Source organism: Ornithorhynchus anatinus, chromosome 2 (assembly GCF_004115215.2).
Source record: "Ornithorhynchus anatinus isolate Pmale09 chromosome 2, mOrnAna1.pri.v4, whole genome shotgun sequence".
Lineage (NCBI taxonomy): Eukaryota > Metazoa > Chordata > Mammalia > Monotremata > Ornithorhynchidae > Ornithorhynchus > Ornithorhynchus anatinus.
This window is the reverse complement of record NC_041729.1, coordinates 162623312-162643249: the sequence shown is the minus strand read 5'-3', so window position 1 is coordinate 162643249 and position 19938 is coordinate 162623312. Positions and strand designations below refer to the sequence as shown.

At 48.1% G+C, this 19938-nt stretch overlaps 1 protein-coding gene across 2 annotated transcripts in view; it reads left to right on the top strand.

The window, feature by feature from the left end:
- Window positions 1-12596, top strand: part of RASSF8 (Ras association domain family member 8) — a 114155-nt gene extending 101559 nt beyond the window's left edge. For both annotated transcript variants that reach the window (XM_029058742.1, XM_029058743.2), the window contains exons 4-6: window positions 6904-7724; window positions 9711-9855; window positions 12001-12596. In XM_029058742.1, coding sequence (XP_028914575.1) covers window positions 6904-7724; window positions 9711-9855; window positions 12001-12122 — 1088 coding nt within the window. In that variant the 3' untranslated portion in view covers window positions 12123-12596. The remainder of the gene's footprint in view (window positions 1-6903; window positions 7725-9710; window positions 9856-12000) is intronic.
- The last annotated feature ends 7342 nt before the right edge of the window (window positions 12597-19938 follow it).

The window sequence follows — 19938 nt, the reverse complement described above, 5'->3', positions numbered from 1 at the left end:
TCTATGCCTCAGTTCCCTCATCTGTTAAGTCGTGATTAAGACCGTGTTTCCCCATGTGGGATATGTTCTGTGTCCAACGTGATCAGCTTGTATCTTCCCCAGCACTCAGTACAGTGTCTGGCACATAGTGCTTAAAAAGTAGATTGAAAAAAGAAAAGTGGTTCAGAGATCTTATGCTAGTTTAAATGTTTCAATACAATCAATTAATAAGATTTCTTAAGTGTTTCCTCTGGGTAGAGCACTGTACTAATTATTCGGCCCAGACCACGTGCCATTGTTTTCATTTGTGAGAGCCCCGTCATAATAATTGTGATAGTTATTAAGCACTTACTGTGTGCCTAGCACTGTATTAGGCACTGAGATAGATACAGTACAATCAGAATAGACACAGTCCCTGACCCACATGGGGCTCACGGATTGAGGGAGAGAGAAAAAACGTATTTGGAAAAGCAACGTGGCCTCGTGGATAGAGCACGGGCCTGGAAATCAGAATGTCATGAATTCTTTCATTCATTCATTCAATAGTATTTATTGAGCGCTTACTATGTGCAGAGCACTGTACTAAGCGCTTGGAATGAACAAGTCGGCAACAGATAGAGACAGTCCCTGCCGTTTGACGGGCTTACAGTCTAATTGGGGGAGACAGGCAGACAAGAACAATGGCAATAAATACAGTCAAGGGGAAGAACATCTCGTAAAAACAATGGCAACTAAATAGAATCAAGAATAGAATCAGTGAATTCTAATCCCAACTCTGCCATTTGTCTGCTGGGTGACCTTGGGCAAGCCATTTTGCTGCTCTGAGCCTCAGTTCCCTCATCTGTAAAATGGGGTTAAGCCTGTGAGCCCCCTGAGGGACAGGGACTGTGTCCAACCTGATTATCTCATATCTACACCGGTGCTTAGAACAGTACCTGGCATATAGTAAGCACTTAACAAATACCATAATTATTATTATTATTATTTAATCCCCACAGTGACTTGTTCACACAGCAGGCAAGTGGTGGAGCCAGGATTAAAACCCAGGCCTCCTGACTTCCAGGTCCTTGCTCTTTTCACTAGGCTATGCTGATTTAGTTTGTGTGTGTCTCACTCTCTCCCACCCCCCTTTCTTTTCCCTCTTCCTCCCCACTGCTTTTCCCTCTCCCCTCCCCACTTTGCCTATTCCTCTCCCTTTTATGCTTTCATACTCTCCCACTGTCCCCCCCTTCTTTTTTGGTATTTGTTAAGCCCTTACTTTGTGCCAGGCACTGTACTAAGCACTGAGGTAGAATGCAAGCTGATCAAGTTGGACACATTCTATGTCCCATATGGGGCTCACGCTTTTAATCCCCATTTTACCAATGAGGTAACTGAGGCACAGAGAAGCGAGGTGACTTGCCCACAGTCACACAACAGACAAGTGACGAAGCTGGGAGTAGAACCCAGGTCCTTCTGAATCCCAGGCCCGGGCTTTATAATAATAATGTTAGTATTTGTTAAGTGCTTACTATGTGCAGAGCACTGTCTAAGTGCTGGGGTAGATACAGGGTAATCAGGTTGTCCCACGTGAGGCTCACAGCCTTCACCCCCATTTTACAGATGAGGGAACTGAGGCCCAGAGAAGTTAAGTAACTTGCCCACAGTCACACAGCTGACGAGTGGCAGAGCCGGCATTCGAAACCATGACCTCTGACTCCTAAGCCCGGGCTCTTTCCCCTGAGCCACGCTGGGCTTTATCCACTAGGCCTCGATGTCTCTCCCTCTCGCTCTCTTCTCTCTTAGTGGCTCCCTCTCCCTCCCTCTCTTTCTCTCTCCTCCTCTCTCACTCTCCATCCTCCCTCGCTTTCCCTCCCTTCCTCTCTCTCTCTCCCTTTCACTCTCCATCCCTTTCTCCCTATCTCCTTCCCTCCCTCACTTTCCCCCTCTCTTTCTCTCACTCCCTTTCTCTCTCCCTCTCTTGCATTCCCTTTATCTCTTCCTCTCTCCCTTTCACTCTCCATCCTTCTCACCCTGTCTCCTTCCCTCCCTCCCTCACTCTCCTCATCTCTCCTTCTCTCACTCTCTTTCTTTCTCCCTCCCTTCCTCTCTCTCCTTCTTTCACTCTCCATCCCTCTCTTCCTACCTCCTTCCCTCCCTCTCCCTCTTTCTCTCTCCCTCTCTCTTTCCTTCACTCGCTCTCACTCTCCCTCTCTGTCTCTATATCTCCCTCTTCCTTTCTCTCTTCCTCCCTCCCTCTTTTCCTCCCTCCCTGTCTCTCTCCCTCCCTCACTCCCTTGCTCTCCCTTTCTCTCTTTTTCTTTTTCTCACCCTCTCTATCTCTCCCTTTCTCTCTTCCTCTCATCTCCCTCCCTATCTCTCTTCCTCCTTCTCTTGGTCTCCCTTCCTCTCTCCCCCTCCCTCTCTACCTCTTTCTTTCTTTCTCTCTCTCATTCTCTGGTTCTCTCTTTCATTCTCTGTCCCTTTCTCCCTCCCTCTCTCCCTCCCTCCATAATTGGCAGAGTTTCCGGTGGGAAAGCTGGCTGTCTTTCATTAGTGGCCAAGGAAAAGCCAGGGTCTCACCCGTTATGGGGGTAAAGGAAGAAGAGGAGGGAGGGGCTGGGCACTGGGGAGGCCAGAGGAGAACTGAGGCAGGACAGAGAACTGGGGGGGTGTTAAGGGGCTGGGGAGGGAGGTGGAGAGTCTGGGGGACTCTGGGGGGGGGAGGGAGGGAGGGACTCGAGGAGGCTGGAAAGGAACCAAACAGAGAGAAATCAGCTTTAATCTGACACTCATTCAAGCCTTATACAACTCCTGCTCTGCCCTTGGCCTAGCAACAATTAGTTTCTCCTCTCAGTGACGAAAGGCCTTTTGCTTCAATGTACGCGACCATTTGTTTCGGATTAACTCGCCCAGATTTTAATAAGCGAATTTCCTTGCCTTCACCAATAACCCTTGCAGTTTGCAATGCCTGTTTTAATTTTCTATAACTTGAGGCTCACACCAAGTGGTTTCTCAAACTAGGCCAAAGCTTTTATGTGTAATGATGACTTAAACAATGCGTTATTCTGTTTGAAAGGAGTCGGCCTTCTGAGCGAGAAAGGGTTCATTTAAGAATCATAAATGGTGACATGAATAATATTTAGATAAAGAATTGACTTCTGAAAACTTAAAGGGAGGAAAATGCATGATATATAGTCCGCGACAGTGTCTGCTTGGCTTATCCTGAATCTCTCCCCAGCATTTAGCAGTACTTGGTGTTTAATAAGTGCTTAATAGATATCGTCGTTACCAGAGAAGCAGCGTGGCTAGAGAAGCAGTGTGGCTCAGTGGAAAGAGCACGGGCTTTGGAGTCAGAGGTCATGGGTTCGAATCCCGGCTTGGCCATTTGTCAGCTGTGTGACTTGGGGCAAGTCACTTAACTTCTCAGTGCCTCAGTTACCTCATCTGTAAAATGGGGATTAAGACTGTGAGCCCCACATGGGACAACCTGATTCCCTTGTGTCTACCCCAGCGCTTAGAACAGTGCTCGGCACATAGTAAGTGCTTAACAAATACCAACATTATTATTATTATCATTATTCCCAAAAAAGTGAACACGTCTTGTCCAGTGTTACCTTGCCATACCTTCTCTTCCTCCCCCTCTCCCTCCCCCTCGCCCCCAAATATTGGCATCTGTTGAGGGTGTATTGGGTGCAGAGCAATGTAATAATAACAATAATTTTGATAATATAATAATAATAATAATTGTGGTATTTCTTAAGTGATTACTATGTGCCAGGGCCTGGGAGTCAGAAGGTCATGGGTTCTAATCCCAACTCCCCCACATGTCTGCTGAGTGATCTTGTGCAAGTCACTTCACTTCTCTGGGCCTCAGTTACCTCATCTGTAAATTGGAGATGAATGACTGTAGCTACCCTGTACCTTGTATCTACTCCAGCACTTAGAACAGTCCTTGGCACTTAGTAAGCGCTTAACAAATACCATCGTGATTATTATTATTATTATATCAGGTTGGACACAGGACCTGTTCCTGATGGGGTTCACAGTCTTAACCCTCATTTTCCAGAGGAGATGTGCCTTCAATAAGGCTTTGAAGTGGGGGAGAGCAATGATCTGTCTGTTACAAGGAGGGAGGGCATTTCAGGCCAGAGGTAGGATGTAGGAGAGAGGTCAGCGGTGAGATGGACGAGATGGAGGGACAGTGAGAAGGTTGGCATTAGAGGAACCAAGTGTGCGGGCTGGGTTGGAGTAGGAGAGAAGTGAGGTGAAACAGGAGGGGGCAAAGGGATTGACTGCTTTAAAGCTGACACTGAAATGAGGAGGTGGATGGGCAATCATCACTGGAGGAGTGGGGAAGCATGGTCTGAACGTTTCTGAAAGAAAAAATCTTCAAAATGACCATGACCAAGGGTCTGGAAAATAAATCGATTTGGGAGGCTGGTGAATGGAATTTTAGCAGGTGACTTGGGGGAGCACTCCCTCAACTTAGTTAAGGTCTGCTTCAGGACCCCTGCCTCCCTCTCCTCCTGTATCTCCCTCCCCTCCTCCTCCTCTCCCTCAACCCACACCTGTCCCTTCCCCTCATTACCCTCCTCTCTATTCTCCTCCCCACCTCCTGCTTCTCCCCTGCTGCTTCCTACCTACCCCCTCCTCTTTTTCCTCCCCCTCTCTATCCATAGAGAAGCAGCATGGTATGGTGGATAATAATAATAATGATGGCAATTGTAAAGCGCTTACTATGTGCAAAGCACTGTTCTAAATGCTCTGGAGATACGAGGTGATCAGGTTGTCCCACGAGGGGCTCACAGTCTTAATCCCGATTTTACAGACGAGGTAACTGAGGCACAGAGAAGTGAAGTGACTTGCCCAAAGTCACGCAGCTGACAAGTGGCAGAGCCGGAATTAGAACCCATGACCTCTGACTCCCAAGCCCGGGCTCTTTCCACTGAGTCACGCTGCTTCCCACATAGAAGATAGAGCAAGATAGAACAGGGAGAGAGCAAGAGCCTGGGAATCAGAAGGTCATGGGTTCTACTTCTTGCTCTGCCACTTATCTGCTGTGTGATTTTGGGCAAGTCACTTCACTTCTCTGGGCTTCATCTGTAAAAGTAGGATGAGACTCTCAGTCCCACATGGGGCAGGGACTGTGTCCAGCCGCTTTGCTTGTATCCACCCTATTGCTTAGTACAGTGCCTGGCACATAGTAAGCGCTTAACAAATACCATTGTTGTTATTATTATTATTATACTGCTCCTCCCTCTCCTTTCCCTCTTCCTCCCCATCTCTCCATCCTGTTCCCCTTCCTTTCTCTCCCCCATTCCGACCTCTCCATCCTGCTCCTTTCCCTCCTCCTACCCCTCCGACTTCTCTTCCCACTTCCCCCACCCCCATCTCTCCATCCTGCTCTCCCTGGTCCTCCCCCTCCCCCCGGCCCCGCCATCTTCCTCCTCTTCCTCCTCCTCCGTCCTCCCCTGCTCGCCTTCCCCTCCCAGACCGAGGGCAGTGAATAGCATGGGCTTTCTCCTTCCCTGGCCCCCTGGGGTTGATCTGAAGGCGCTCGCAGGGTCCGCGGGCCCAGGAGACTGTGGGGTCTGTCTTCTGTGGCCAATGGGAAATGGAGATTGACGTGCAGATGGTGCCGTTCGACCCGGCCAGGCCCGGCCCGGCCGGCTGGTCGGAGGGAAGGAGGGAGGGGGTGCCCGCGGTCAGTCTGAGCCGAGCTGAGCTGGGGTGGGGTGGGCTGGACTGTGCCCGGCTCCTTTCTCCAGCTCCTACCTCTGGCTCCGGCCTGGTCCGGCCTGGTCCGGCCTGGTCCTGCGTGGACCGGACACAACACTTCAGTGGAACATCTCCCTCTGTTGGCTGATCTCTGCCACCTCCCTGCCCCTCGACCACACTTCTCACTCTCTCCCCCCTTCTTCTTCTTCTCCCTCTCTTCCTCTCTTTCATCCTCTCTCTTTCCCTCACTTTCTTCCTCTCTTTCTCGCCCCTTCTCTCTCTCCCTCTTTCTTCCTCTCTGTCTTTCTTCCTTTCCCTCTCTTTCTCCCCCATCCATCCCTTTCTCACCCCCTTCTTCTCTTCCTCTCTCACTCTTTCATCCTCTATCTCCTTCTCTCTTTCCCTCACTTTCTTCCTCTCCCTCTTTCTTCCCCTCTCTTCATCCTCTTCTCTCCTGCTCTTTCGTCCCCTTCTCTCCCTCTTCTCTCTCTCTCCCTCACTTTCTCCCTCTCTCCCTCTCTTTTTGCATCTCTCCCTCTCTTCCTCTCTCTCTCCTTCCTCTTTCTCTCCATCCCCCTCTCCCTCACTCTCTATTTTCTTCCTCTCTCCATCTCCCCCTCTCTTTCTTCCTCTCCGTCTCTCCCTCCCTTCCTCTCACCCTCTCTCTTTCCCTCACTTTCTTCCTCTCTTTCTTGCCCCCCTCTCTCCCTCTTCCTTCCTTCCTCTCCCTCTCCTTCTTCCTCTCTCTTTCCATCCTCTACTGTCCTGCTCTCTCCATCCCTTTCTCTCCCTCTTCTGTCACTCTCCCTCATGGTCTTCTCTCTTCCTCTCTCTTTCCATCTCTCCTTCTTCCTCCTTTTCTCTCTCTCATACCCCTTCTCTCTTCCTGCCTCCCCCTCGTGGCTCAGCGGAAAGAGCCCGGGCTTGGGAGTCAGAGGTCATGGGTTCTAATCCCGGCTCCGCCACTTGTCAGCTGTGTGACTTTAGGCAAGTCACTTAAGTTCTCTGTGCCTCAGTTACCTCATCTGTAAAATGGGGATGAAGACTGTGAGCCGCGCGTGGGACAACCCGATGACCTTGTATCTACCCCAGTGCTTAGGACAGTGCTTGGCACATAGTAATCGCTTAACAAATGCCACCATTATTATCCCTCTCTCCCTCTTCCTCTCTCTCCCACCCCTCTCTGTCTCTACCTCCCTCCATCCCAACCGCCAACCCCCTCAGGTCGCACGGGAAGGTACACGCTCATCGAGAAATGGCGAGAGACGGAGAGACACCTGGCCCCTCACGAAAACCCCGTCATCTCCCTGAACAAGTGGGGCCAGTACGCCAGTGACGTGCAGCTGGTCTTGAGACGCACGGGACCTTCCCTCAGCGAGCGGCCCACGTCCGACGGCGGAGCCCGCGGGCCCGAGCGCACCCTCTACCGCCAGAGCCTGCCACCCCTGGCCAAGCTGAGGCCCCCGGGTGACAAGCCCATCAAGCGGCGGGAGCCCAAGAGGAAATCGCTGACCTTCACGGGCGGAGCAGCGGGGGCCGGCCAGGTCAAGCCGCAGCCCCCGGGCCGCGGCCCCGCCCCCGTCAGGGCGGCCCCTCCCGAGCCGAGGAGGCCGGCCGCCCCGCGGACGGACAGGGCCCCGCTCGGCTCCCCGCTGCGGGACGAGATCGTCCGGCTGGAGCAGAGGATCAAGCGGAACGACGTGGAGATCGAAGAGGAGGAGTTCTGGGAGAACGAGCTGCAGATCGAGCAGGAGAACGAGAAGCAGCTGAAGGACCAGCTGCGCGACATCCGGCAGAGGGTCCTCGAGTGGGACGGGAAGCTGAGGGGCTACCTGGCCCAGATCCACAGCATGGAGAGCGGCCTCCAGGCCCAGAAGGTGCAGCGGGACGGACGGGAGGAGGCCCGCGCCGGCGACGATCAGGTCAAGGGCCAGATCGGGAGAGTCCGGGGGGAGATCGACCTGCAGGGACAGCAGAGCCTGAGGCTGGAGAACGGCATTAAAGCCGTCGAGAGGTCCTTGGGACAAGCCGCCAAGAGGTTGCAGGTCAGTATCCGCGGGGCGATTACGGGGGGAATATCGGGGTGCCCGAGGTGACATTCGGGTTGGTCGGCTGTCCAGCAGCGGGGCCTGGTGGCTGGACCCTGGGCCTGGGAGGCAGAAGGACCTGGGTTCTAATCCCGGCTCCGCCACTCGTCTCCTGGGGGACCTTGGGCAAAGCTCTTCTTTGATTCATTCATTCATTCAAACACATTTATTGAGCGCTTACTGTGTGCAGAGCACTGGACTAAGCGCTCGGAAAATACAGTTCACTTCTTGGCCCCCAAGCCTCCTTGTCTGGGAAATGGGGATGAAATGGGGATGTCCTCCCTGACTTGGACTGTGAGCCCCATGTGAGACAGCCGCTGGGTCCGACCAGATCATCTTACATCTACCACGGTGCTTAATGGTGGGATTCATTCTGCGCTTACTACGTGCCGAGCTCCGTATTCGATGCTGTGTAGATACAATATAATCTGGTCAGACACAGCCCCGTCCCCTAAGGGGCTCACAGACTTCCCCCTGTAGACTGAAAGCTCGTTGTAGACAGGGAATGTGTCTGTTTATTATTCTCTTGTCCTCTCCCAAGCGCTTAGTACAGTGCTCAGCACACAGCGCTCAATAAATATGATCAGTCGACTGCCCGACTGACTAAGTACAGGGAAGAACAGGTATTGAATCCCCAGGGGCAGAGCTGAGGGAAACCAACCAAGAAATGACCACCAATCCGATGCCAACCCCAACCGTGGCTTCAGGTGCCTCACCTGTAAAATGGGAGTGAAGACTCTGACCCAGAAGCACAGAGAGGTGGAGGGCCATGCCCAAGGTCACACAGGAGACATGTTCCGGGGCTAGATCCCGGCTTACGCTCTTTCCTCTGGGCCATGTGGTCCCCTGCCCAGAGTTAATCCTGCTTGCACGAGGGAGTCGTGTTTGTCGTGGGCAAAGACTGTCTGTTCACTGTGATAGTGTACTCTCCCAAGTCCTCATTACAGTGCTCTACACCCAATAAACACGTGGTAAATACGATTGACTGAATAAGTGAAAGAACCCCACGTCTGCAGAAAGACTCCTTGGCCTGGGCTTTTTCCAGAAGGCCACCAAGATGGATAACAAGGGCTAAATCCATGTCAGTCAATCAATCACTCAATCAGTGGTATTTCTTCAGCGCTGACTGGCATATTGTACTAAGCGCTTGGAAGAGTCCAATATATATATACAATATTCACGCTCGGGCATAGTGGATAGAGCATAGGTCTGGAAGTCAGAAGGTCTTAGGTTCTAATCCCGGCTCCGCCACGTGTCTGCTGTGTGACCTCGAGCAAGTCACTTCCCTTCTCTGGGCCTCAGTTACCTTATCGGTAAAATGGGGATTGTGTCTGTGAGCCCCGTGTGGGACAGGGACTGTGTCAGTTTTGCTTATATCCACCCTGCGCTTAGTACAGTACCCGGGACACAGTAAGCGCTTAACCAATACCACAATTACTATTATTATTACTATTATAATTATTAATAATAGTACAATATATCATTTTGAGTGATGGCGGGGCAGGAATCTGAGGGGCCTCAGGGCCAGGAGGGAACAGACTTCCAAGACTCACCAGGCCAGGAAGCCGCCATGTTAGGTCATCTCAGCGCCACTGGGAGACCCGTGTGAGGGACCAGAGGCGAGGGGCTGGCCGTGTAGCTGACAAAACGGTAGGATCCCCTGGCACCCCCCCACCCTCGGCGGGTTAGCCTCTGGTCCATCGAAAGCCCCGTGGTTTCAAAAACATCCTTCACCTGTCTTACCTCTGCCGACGCAGGTTCAAACCCAAGCCGTCTTCCGGGGATGGTCGCCCTGTCAGCCCCGAGGTGGATGGGCGGTCCCGGGCGGGCAGGGCGCTCCTGCCACGGCGGGACCCCGTCAGACGATCGACGGAGCGTGGTAGCGAGCGCTGACTCCGTGTGGAGCCCTGAGCCGCCCCTCACCCCGCTTTGGCCTTCCCGCAGGACAGGGAACAGGAGCTGGAGCAGTTGACCAAGGAGCTGCGTCAGGTGAATCTCCAGCAGTTCATCCAGCAGACGGGCACCAAGGTGACCGTCCTGCCCGCCGAGCCCCTGGACGGCGAGACGCCAGTCGCGGAGGCAGAAGCAGGTGAGATGGGGGGTTTTACGCTATTTAACCGCTTACTATGTGCCAGGCACTGTACTAAACTCTGGGGTGGATATAAACAAATCAGATTGGACACAGTCCGTGTCCCTCATGGGGCTCACGGTCTTCATCCATTCATCCATTCGTTCAATCGTATTTATCGAGTGCTTACGTAAGTGCTTACTATGTGCCAAGCACTGTTCTAAGCACTAGGACCACTACACTAAGCACTTGGGAGAGTACAAAAGAACAATAAATAGACACATTCCCTGCCACAGTGAGCTCACCATGTAGCAGGGGAGACGGACATCAGTAGAAATAAATAAATGACAGATTTGGACTTAAAGTGGTGTGGGGCTGGGAGGAGGGATGAATGAAGGGAGCAAGTCAGGGTGACGCAGAAGGGAGCGGGAGAAGAGGAAAGGAGGACTTAGGAAAGGCCTCTTGGAGGAGAGTCCTCCAGCGCTTAGAACAGTGATTGGCACATAGTAAGCGCTTAACAAACATCATCATTATTATTATGAGCCTTAAATAAGGCTTTGAAGGGGGAGAGAGTCAATGCCCGTCAGATGTGAGGAGTGACGGCATTCCAGGCCAGAGACGGGATGTGGGCAAGAGGTCGGCGCTGAGATGGACGAGATCGAGGTACCGTGAGCAAGTTGGCATTAGAGGAACGAAGTGTGCAGGCTGGGTTGGAGTGGGAAATTAGTGAGGTGAGGTAGGAGGGGGCAAAGTGTTTGAATGAATGTTAACTATGTGCCAAGCACTGTACTAAGCACTGGGATAGATACAGATGAATTAGGTTGGTCACAGTCCTTGTCCCACACAGGACTCACAGTCTTCACCCCCATTTTACAGATGAGGTCACTGAGGCAATGGTTGATGGTTGAGTCTGGCAGTGGGTTGGCAGCTATCTCTGCGCTTGGGTTCCCTCAACTCTGCCATGCCGTGTCTCAGGAGACCCGGTTCTCATTCCTGCAACTGCTACTTGCTTGTTGTGCAACCTTGGGCGGGCTGTTTCACTTCTGGGCCTCAGTTTCCTTGTCACTGAAATGGGAGCTCGATGACTGTTTTCCTCCACCCTTGGGTCATCCGCCCGTGGACGTTCAACAGGGACTGCATCCGATTAGCGAAAACTTTATCCTAGTGGTTCATAAGGTGCTCAGCACGTAATGAGGACTCCATAGACACCACCGTTCATATGCCACAGGCCCCTCCCACCTCTCCACACAGCAAACACCTGGTCGTTTTAGAGTGGGACCTGGGAGTTAGAGGATCTGGATTCTAATCCTGCCACTGCCCCTTGTCTGCTGGATTACCTTGGGAAAGTCACTTCACTTCTCTGTTATCTCATCTGCAAAATGGGGATTTAAGGCTGTGAGTCCCAGATGGGATACGGACTGTGTCCAACCTGATTACCTTGTATCTACCTCTGTGCTTAGAAGAGTGCTTGGCACATAGTAAGCACTTAACAAGTACTATAATCATTAATTCTGGCTCTACCATGTCTGCTGTGTGACCTTGAACAAGTCACTTCGCTTCTCTGGGCCTCAGTTCCCTCATCTGTAAAATGGGGATTAAGAGCGTGAGCCCCATGTGAGACAGAGATGGTGGTCCAAGCTGATCAACTTGTATCTATCCCAGTGCTTAGAACAGTGCTTGGCACATAATAGTTGCTTAACAAGTACCATAATTATCATTAACATCATTATTATTAGTAATAGTACTAGTAGAGGCAGCATGGCTTAGTGGATAGATCATGGACCTGGGAATCAGAAGGCCCTGGGTTCTAATTCCACCTCCACTGCATACCTGCTGTGTGAACTTGGGCCTCAGTTCCCTCATCTGCAAATTGGGGATGAAGAGCGTGAGCCCCATGTGGGACAGGGACTTTGTCCAACCTGATGAACTTGTATCTACCCCAGCAATGCTTGTCATGTAGTAAGCACTTAAGTACCGTAATTATTATTATCATTAGTAGTCGTAGTAAGCTCACTGTGGGCAGGAATATGTCTGTTTATTGTTCTATTGTACTCTCCCTAGTGCTTAGTACAGTACTCTGCACGTGGGAAGCTCTCAATAAATACAAGTGAATGAATGAATCAATAAACAGTAGTAATATTAACAACCATCTCCTTTTCTGCCTAGAGACAGCATTCCAGTCTGGGTCCCTGAAGCACCCCGGTTCATCCCGCCAGTTGCCTAGTAACCTCCGGATTCTGCAGAATCCCATGTCATCTGGATTTAACCCTGAGGGCATTTATGTATAACGCCGCCCGTGTCTCTTCTGGGAAGAACTGTCCTACTTTCTGAGGACAGCACCCATCTCTCCCTCTGAGCGTTGCCAAGAACAGACGGACTTAAGCTTTTCTTTTTTTTCCTCCTCCTGTTTTCCCTACCATGTGGAGCCATATCTGTGCACTGATGCTAAAGAACAAAGGAACTCTGTGTCCACACATCCGCAGTGTTGAAGTTCTGTCCCGCAGTTGCAATGCAAAAGCCGTCATTTTATTTTTTGTTTTTCCATTTTGGAAGCCGGTAAGGCAAAAAAAAAAGAAGTATTATACTGTGTCCGTGCATAAATAAAACACGGACTGAAGAGAATGAAGAAAAAAACCATGCTACGACTGACTTAAGGATTAATTTATTCCACTTAACCAATGAGAGCGCGAATGTTCATGTTTGAATTATTTTCGTAGTTGCGTACTTTGTGACTAATGATTTAAGATATTGTATGAATCCGATTTTGTGTGTCCACCCTTTCTGCCAAACACTAGAGATTCACAACTGCAGAAATGTTGTGGGGTGCTCTGCCTTTTAAGATATTGTCAGCAAGACCACTGAGTTTGTTTTGTGAATCCGTTTTTACTCCGCGTTTCGTGGTTTTGTCACGGCGGAAGAAGACGGGCTTTGATCCCCTTGATTCCCCGTGCAGTGCTGAAATTCCCACCTTCCTCAGTAAGGATGTTCCCCGTGGATCAATAAGAATGCACTAATAATAAGAAGTATAATTTTGATATTTGTCACGCGCTTACTCTGTGTCAGGCAGTGCTTTAAGTGCTGGGGTACATACAGATGAGTCAGATTGGACCCAATCCCTGTCCCTTTTGGGGCTCACAAAGCGAGGAGGGAGAACAGGCATTGAATCCCCATTTTTACAGTTGAGGAAACCGAGGCCCAGAGAATAATAATAATAACAATAATAATAATAATGTGGTATTTGTTAAGTACTTACTCTGTGCCAGGCACTGTACTAACGCTGGAGTAGATACAAGCAAATCCGGTTGGACACAATCCCTGTCCCACGTGAGGCCCATGGTCTTAATTCCAAATTTACAGATGAGGTAACTGAGGCCAGAGAAGTGAAGTGACCTGCCCAGGGTCACACAGCAGACAAGTAGCGGAGCCGAAACTAGAACCCAGATCCTTCTGACTCCCAGGCCTCTGCTCTATCCACTAAACCACGTCGCTTGTGATTTGTCCAGGATCACACAGGCAAGTGACAGAGCCGGGATTAGAATCCGGGTCCTCCGATTCCCAGACCCCGGGCTTTTTCCGCTAGGCCTCGCTGCTTCACTAGGTCAGGAAATTTTCCTTGTCTTTGCCAGTTTGGGAAGAGGGGGTGGAGAAGGAGACTGCCGGCTGTCACCAGTGGCCTGGGGCATGGGGGCATAACTCTTGTCTCCCATGTGATCCTTCCTCCACCCAACATTTTCTGTTGAGCAGAGATCCCTGATTATGGGGAAAGGTGTGGCTGCCAAGGAGGTGCCAAGGCCACCCTCAAAACCCCAGGGCTGTGGGAGAGGGGATCCCTTGGGACCGATCACCTCAGTGGGTCGGAATCCCCGGCCCAAGCATGGCCTAAACTGGATAGCAACATTTCTATGAGGCGGATTTGTAGAGTTAAGAAGTCCCGCTATGTTTCAACCACTTCCTGCAAAGAGGGAGTTGTTCACTCTCTCCCCAAATGCAGTGGGGCCGGAGCTGGGTGTGGAGTCGTGGGGATTTGGTGTTTTATCCTATTTCTTGCGCTCGTTTTACAATAGTTTCACTTGGTGAGAATCGCTCAAATGAGCCCAGAGTGAGAGGGTTGATCCAGCAGGTAAATTCCTCCCCTCTGTAAATCTGCCATCAAATATAGCTTGGGCCTCTTTGAGCGCTGAGGAAGAGGGAGAAGGATGGCTGAGAGTTGTCCATTACACCAGCGGAGGGAAAAGGCTAATATGAATTAGGCACCGTTAAAAAATAAAATCAGATTTTTCTAGGCTTCGCTTCTACAGAAGATGTTTTAGTCCCCTTAAAGTGGCTCTCTGACTAAAATTCACCTCACGGGTGTGTCAGGAATTTGCTGTTCGTTGTTGGCGGGGAATGTGTCTGTTTATTGTTCTATTGTACTCTCCCAAGCGCTTAGTACAGTGCTCCACCCACAAGAAGTGCTCGATAAATACGATCAACCAACTGGCTATTAGATACAGTTTCCATCATACCACTTGCCAGGACAAAACATCTGATGCACTAAAACTTTGCCTTTTATCTAAAATCAGGAGGGTGGAGGTGTGCAATAGAAATGAACTGCTTAGCATATACACTTTTATGAAGAGAGGAGGATTTTTTTGAATTAACTCTACTGCTTACAGTTGCCTAGGTTTGTTGCCTTTAAATGTGAATAAGGACTTTTATAAATTGGTTCCTTCCAAGGACGCCAAGGCAAAACTGTCTTCTGAATCCGTGTAAGTGACAGATTCCTACATAATGATTCTACTGCTTTTTAAAAAAAAAAAATATTTGTTAAGCACTTATGTGCCATGTACTCTACTAAGCACCGTACTGTGCTAAGCACTGGGATAGGTACAAGATATTCTGGATGGACACGGTCCCTGTCCCACACAGGGCTCACGATTCTTAATCCCCATTTTACAGATGAGGTAACTGAGACACAGAAAAGTGAAGTGACTTGCTTATAGTCACCCAACAGGCAAGTGGCAGGGCCGGGATTAGAACCCAGGTCCTTCTGACTCCCAGGCCCGGGTTCTAGACACTAGGCTCAGCTGTCTTAATTTGGAGGGGAATGACAGCTATTTATATAGACTGTAAGCTTGTTGTGGGCAGGGAACATGTCTGTTTATTGCTGTATTGAACTCTCCCAAGTGCTTTGTACAGTGCTCTGCATATAGTAAGTGCTAAATATAATTGAATGAAGGAATGAAGACAATCCTGCCACCCTCCGGGCATCTGATTTGCTTGTGTCTCTAGGTTTTTGTGAAACAAACCTGGTAAAGATGTCCTTGTCATCTAAGAAATACACCAACTTTCTCAGTTTGGGTCTAGGTTGCCTGGGATTCTGTGTTACTCTTTCACATGCCCACATTTTTCTTACTAGAGAAAAATGTATTTTCCGATTCAGATAATTTCTAGATTTTTCACCAGTGTCATTTGAGGGCGTTTGTTCAACATAGGCTGTAATCTTTCCCCAAAATGACTTGCTGGTGGTATTTATTGAGCGCTTACTGTGTGCAGAGCAGTGTTGTCAGCACTTGGGAGAGGACGGTACAACAGAGTTGATAGACGCGTGAAGAGCTGTTGTTGTTCAGAGAGGGCTGAAGAGAAGTCTTATTCACAAAGAATGTTTTTCAGGTGAAAAATCCTTGAATTGGCAGGTTAGAGTAGAAGGTTATTAGCAGGTGAGGTGAGAAGAAATGCGTTAGAAACATCGGATTGAGGATGAGCATAAAATACATCATTTTATGAATTCTAAAACGAAAGAAGGAGGACATTTGGGGGGCATAAGAAGCACGACAATAAAGGTAGCAACCTTCTCGTTTACATCACCGAGCGGAGTCGCTGGTTTACGGGGAAGTAGCTGGGGACTCCCAAGCAGCGTCAACTGTCAACTGGTTTCATCATTTCCAAAGGAGTCCTCTCCCACCCCCCTCAACCTCTTCGACAAAGGTCGAATCAGCCACTGGCTCGGCTTGGGTCGAGGCTGGAGGATGCACTTATGGACTGTGAAACTTCAGACAGCGTTCACCGAGGAGACGCCTCCAGGGTTGGGGAAACTTTGGCTCTCTCATCCATTCGTTCAGTCGTATTTATTGAGCACTTACTGTGTGCTCAATAAACAGGCACATTCCCTCCCCACAGTGAGCTTACATTCTAGGGAGGGGAGACAGACATCAATGCAAATAAATAAAATGACAGATATGGACGTAAGTGCCGGGGGTTTGGGAGAGGGTGAAGAAACAAGGGAGTAAGTCAGGGTGACGCAGAAGGGAGTGGAAGAAGAGGAAGAGGGGTGGGGGGACCTAGTCTGGGAAGGCCTCTTGGAGGAGATATGCCTTCAATAAGGCTTTGAAACAGGGGGAGAGTAATTGTCGGATTGGAGGAGGGAGGGCATTCCAATTCATCTAGAGATGGTTTCAGCCATTCTCAGACTTTTTTTTGCTAACTCTGTTATTTTGTACTCTCCCAAGCGCTTAGTACAGTGCTCTGCACCCCATAAGCACTCAATAAATACGATTGTGGTTTTTTTTAGCCATTGGGATTTCGGGTGGGCTAGAGTCGAAGGTTCTCCTTTTCAAGTCCTGGGAACAACAGGTAAATTCTCCTTGAGAGTGAGTTTTGGCGTCTTCTTGCCAGCCTTTTGGGGATTATGTATTTCATTCTTCAAACTTGTAAGATTTTCATCTCAATCTTGCTCGGCCTCTGAGCAGCTTTTAAGAAGGACTAATAAAGTCATTGGCATTAAGTAAAGCCGTGCTGTGAGAAGTGGGCTCTCGGTGGTTTGTTAAGAGAAGCAGCGTGGCTTCGTGGAAAGAGCCCGGGCTTGGGAATCAGAGGTCATGGGCTCTAATCCCGGCTCCGCCACTTGTCAGCTGTGTGACTTTGGGCAAGTCACTTAACTTCTCTGTGCCTCAGTTACCTCATCTGTAAAACGGGAGTTAAGACTGTGAGCCCCATGTGGGACAACTTGATTATCTTGCATCTACCCCAGAACTTAGAACAGTACTTGGAACATAGTAAGTGCTTAAAAAATATTGTCATTATTATTAATCCTTGGGAGTAGATGGAAGCCAGAAGGCAGCCAGGAAGCCCTGGATCTGCTCACACTTTTTTTTTTTTAATAAATGATATCTGTTAAGCACCTACTATTTGCCAGGCACAGTACTAAGCTGTAAGATAGAAACAAGTTAATCAGATTGGACTCTTCCGGATAAAGAAACCGAGACCCAGAGAAGTGGAGACTGGCCCAAAGGCATAGAACAGGCAAGTGGCGGAGCCAGAATTATAACCCAGCTCCTTCTGACTCCCAGGCCCTTGCTCTAGTCACCAGACCAATCTGCATGCCACACTGGAGAGGCAATTTGTTTTCTCCTCTCCCTGCACCGGGGCCCAGTAATCTCTGTGTAAGTCCCGGGGGTCGGCGTTTGAAGGCATTATCCGCTCAAATTGATGGGCTCTAGATCTAATGAAATTGAAGATGAGAGATTTTTGCGGTGCATCGTAAATGAAGCGGCTCCTTGCGTTAAAAGTCAATTTTCTTTTTGAATAAGAGCAAAGAGATCTTTAGAGAAAAGAAAAATCTCTATCAGAAGCCATTGTTTTGTCCCTGTGGGCAATGAACATCTCAGGTTAGGAGAATCCGGACGGACGTGTCAACGAAAGGTGAAATTTGTGACTTTATCGGATTGCGGGGAGGTGGGTCAAAACTAAATGTGCATTACGTTTAAAGAACTGGGCCTTAATTATCTGTGTAAATATTTTTTTTTCTAAAAACCTGTTGAGATTTTTGTTCTTCCCAGTTGTCCCTCATATTCTGTATTGTATGAAAATATCAACCGAGTGTTACTTTTGTATTGCTCTCCTTTTTTTTTTGAGAACATTGCATGTTTATACAATTTGTTGCAGTATTTTAATGTTTGGATGAAGGCTGGCCATCAATTGTACGGAGGTGACACAACAGTTGCCCTATTTATTCAATATTGCTGCTTCACATTTTTTTACGTAACTTTTCAGTGCTGATCTAGTGCTTGCTTGAAAGCTGCAGTAAGACGTTTCAATGCATTTTGTACGTTTTTAGAAACCAAAAGAAATGCAGATAACTATTTAGTATATGAATTATGATAAACCAGCAGAGATATAATGGCAATAAAAATATATGCATATATATACGTATATATATATATGGGGGGGAGATTTAAAAATAGATTTACAACCAGACCATTTCAGTTCTAAATCTGATTTCTCAAAAAGTTCTGTTTTTCATATTGTGAGGTTTTTGACTAGTATTTGAGTTGCAGTAACTGTAAATGGGGAAACTCAGGTTCACTAACTGTGAACACAGAAATGAGCTTTTTACCATCGCTTTGCTTAAATACCCATCGGAAACCGGTATTCTGTACTATATGTAATTACTCTTCTTTGGACCGTCATTTCAAAAATGTATATTTTCTGATTATTCTCATGAATTGTTAATGCCGTGCAACACGTGATAAATATCTGCTATTGTCCCATCCAATAAATTCCCAGGATTCACTGGGAACTTTACAATCAGTTGGCTGTTTGCTGGACTCCTTATATATGTTGTACTTTTAATAAAAATGAAGATCCTAATTCTTGGGAAAAAAACCAAATGTCTACCCCTTCAAAAATACTCAAATACCAAACATAGTTTAGATTGATAGAAAATCACACAAAATTGTCTTTTCCTAGACAATCTGTGGTTATACTTTGAAAAATGATCCCTTTTGTTATTCTAAATAAAAATGATATAAAAATATGACATAAAAATGATCCCATACTTTGAAAAATGACCCTTTTCAAGAAAGCATGTCTGTCTACATATTAAAATGGATGTAGTTGTTTGTTTATACTTAGGCGCATACGTTTATCTCTTCTATAGTTTTGAAACTCGCCTTTCAAGAGTAGTTCAGAGTGAAACCAAAAGGGCTAAAGTGTAAACCAACCTTGCCATTCCATGAGTTGATTCATTCAATCATATTCACTGAGCGCTTACTGTGTGCAGAGCACTGTACTAAGCACTTGATTCTGTAGATACATAAAGAGGTAGTAATGGATCTGTGGTGTTTACTGAGCTCTCACTGTGTGCACAGCACTATACTAAGCGCTGGGACAAAATACCCAGGTCAGAGGTAGACGTGGAACCTGACCCACTGTGGGTTCACACTTAAAAAACGACTGAAAACTAAAAAGCCAAGATAGGAGTCATTCCTTGAACAATACGATGCTCAGTGGCAGAAAGACAGTGGAATAATCATTATGTTGTTATTATTATTATACTCTCCCAAGCGCTCTGTACACAGTAAACCCTCAGTAAATACCATCAATTGATAGAGTGTAAGTGCCTGGTGGGTAAGGAACGTGTCTGCCAACTCGCTTATCTCATACTCTCCTAAGTGCTTAATACAGTGCTCTACACATAGTAAGCCCTCAATAAATACCATTGATTGATTGTGTGTTCTAGACTGTGAGCTCGTTGTAGGCAAGAATGTGTCTATTGTTATATCGTACTCTCCCAAGCGCTTAGTACAGTGCTTTGCACATAGCGAGAGCTCAGTCAATACGATTGAATGATGAATGAGTAGAGTGTACGTGCCTTGTGGTCAGGGAATGTATTCTACTGCTTGTATTCTACTTTCTCAAGCTCTAAATCCAGTGCCGAGCATGTAGTAAGCACTCATTAAATTCCATTGATTGACTGATTGATAGCGTATAAACTCCTTGTGGGCAGGGATCATGTCATGCATGGATTTTATTAATAGTAATAATGATAATGATATTTGTTAAGCACTATGTTCCAAGCACTGTTCTAAGCACTGGGGTAGATACAGTTAATTGGATTGTCCCACGTGGGGCTCACAATCTTAATCCCCATTTTACAGAGGAGTAACCGAGGCACAGAGAAGTTAAGTGACTTGCCCCAGCTCACACAGCAGACAAGTATTAGCCACTCATCGCGTTCTGTTACGGGGTTTTGGATCATAAAGTGAACTGTATAATATAATAATAATAATAATGTTGGTATTTGTTAAGCGCTTACTATGTGCCGAGTACTGTTCTAAGCGCTGG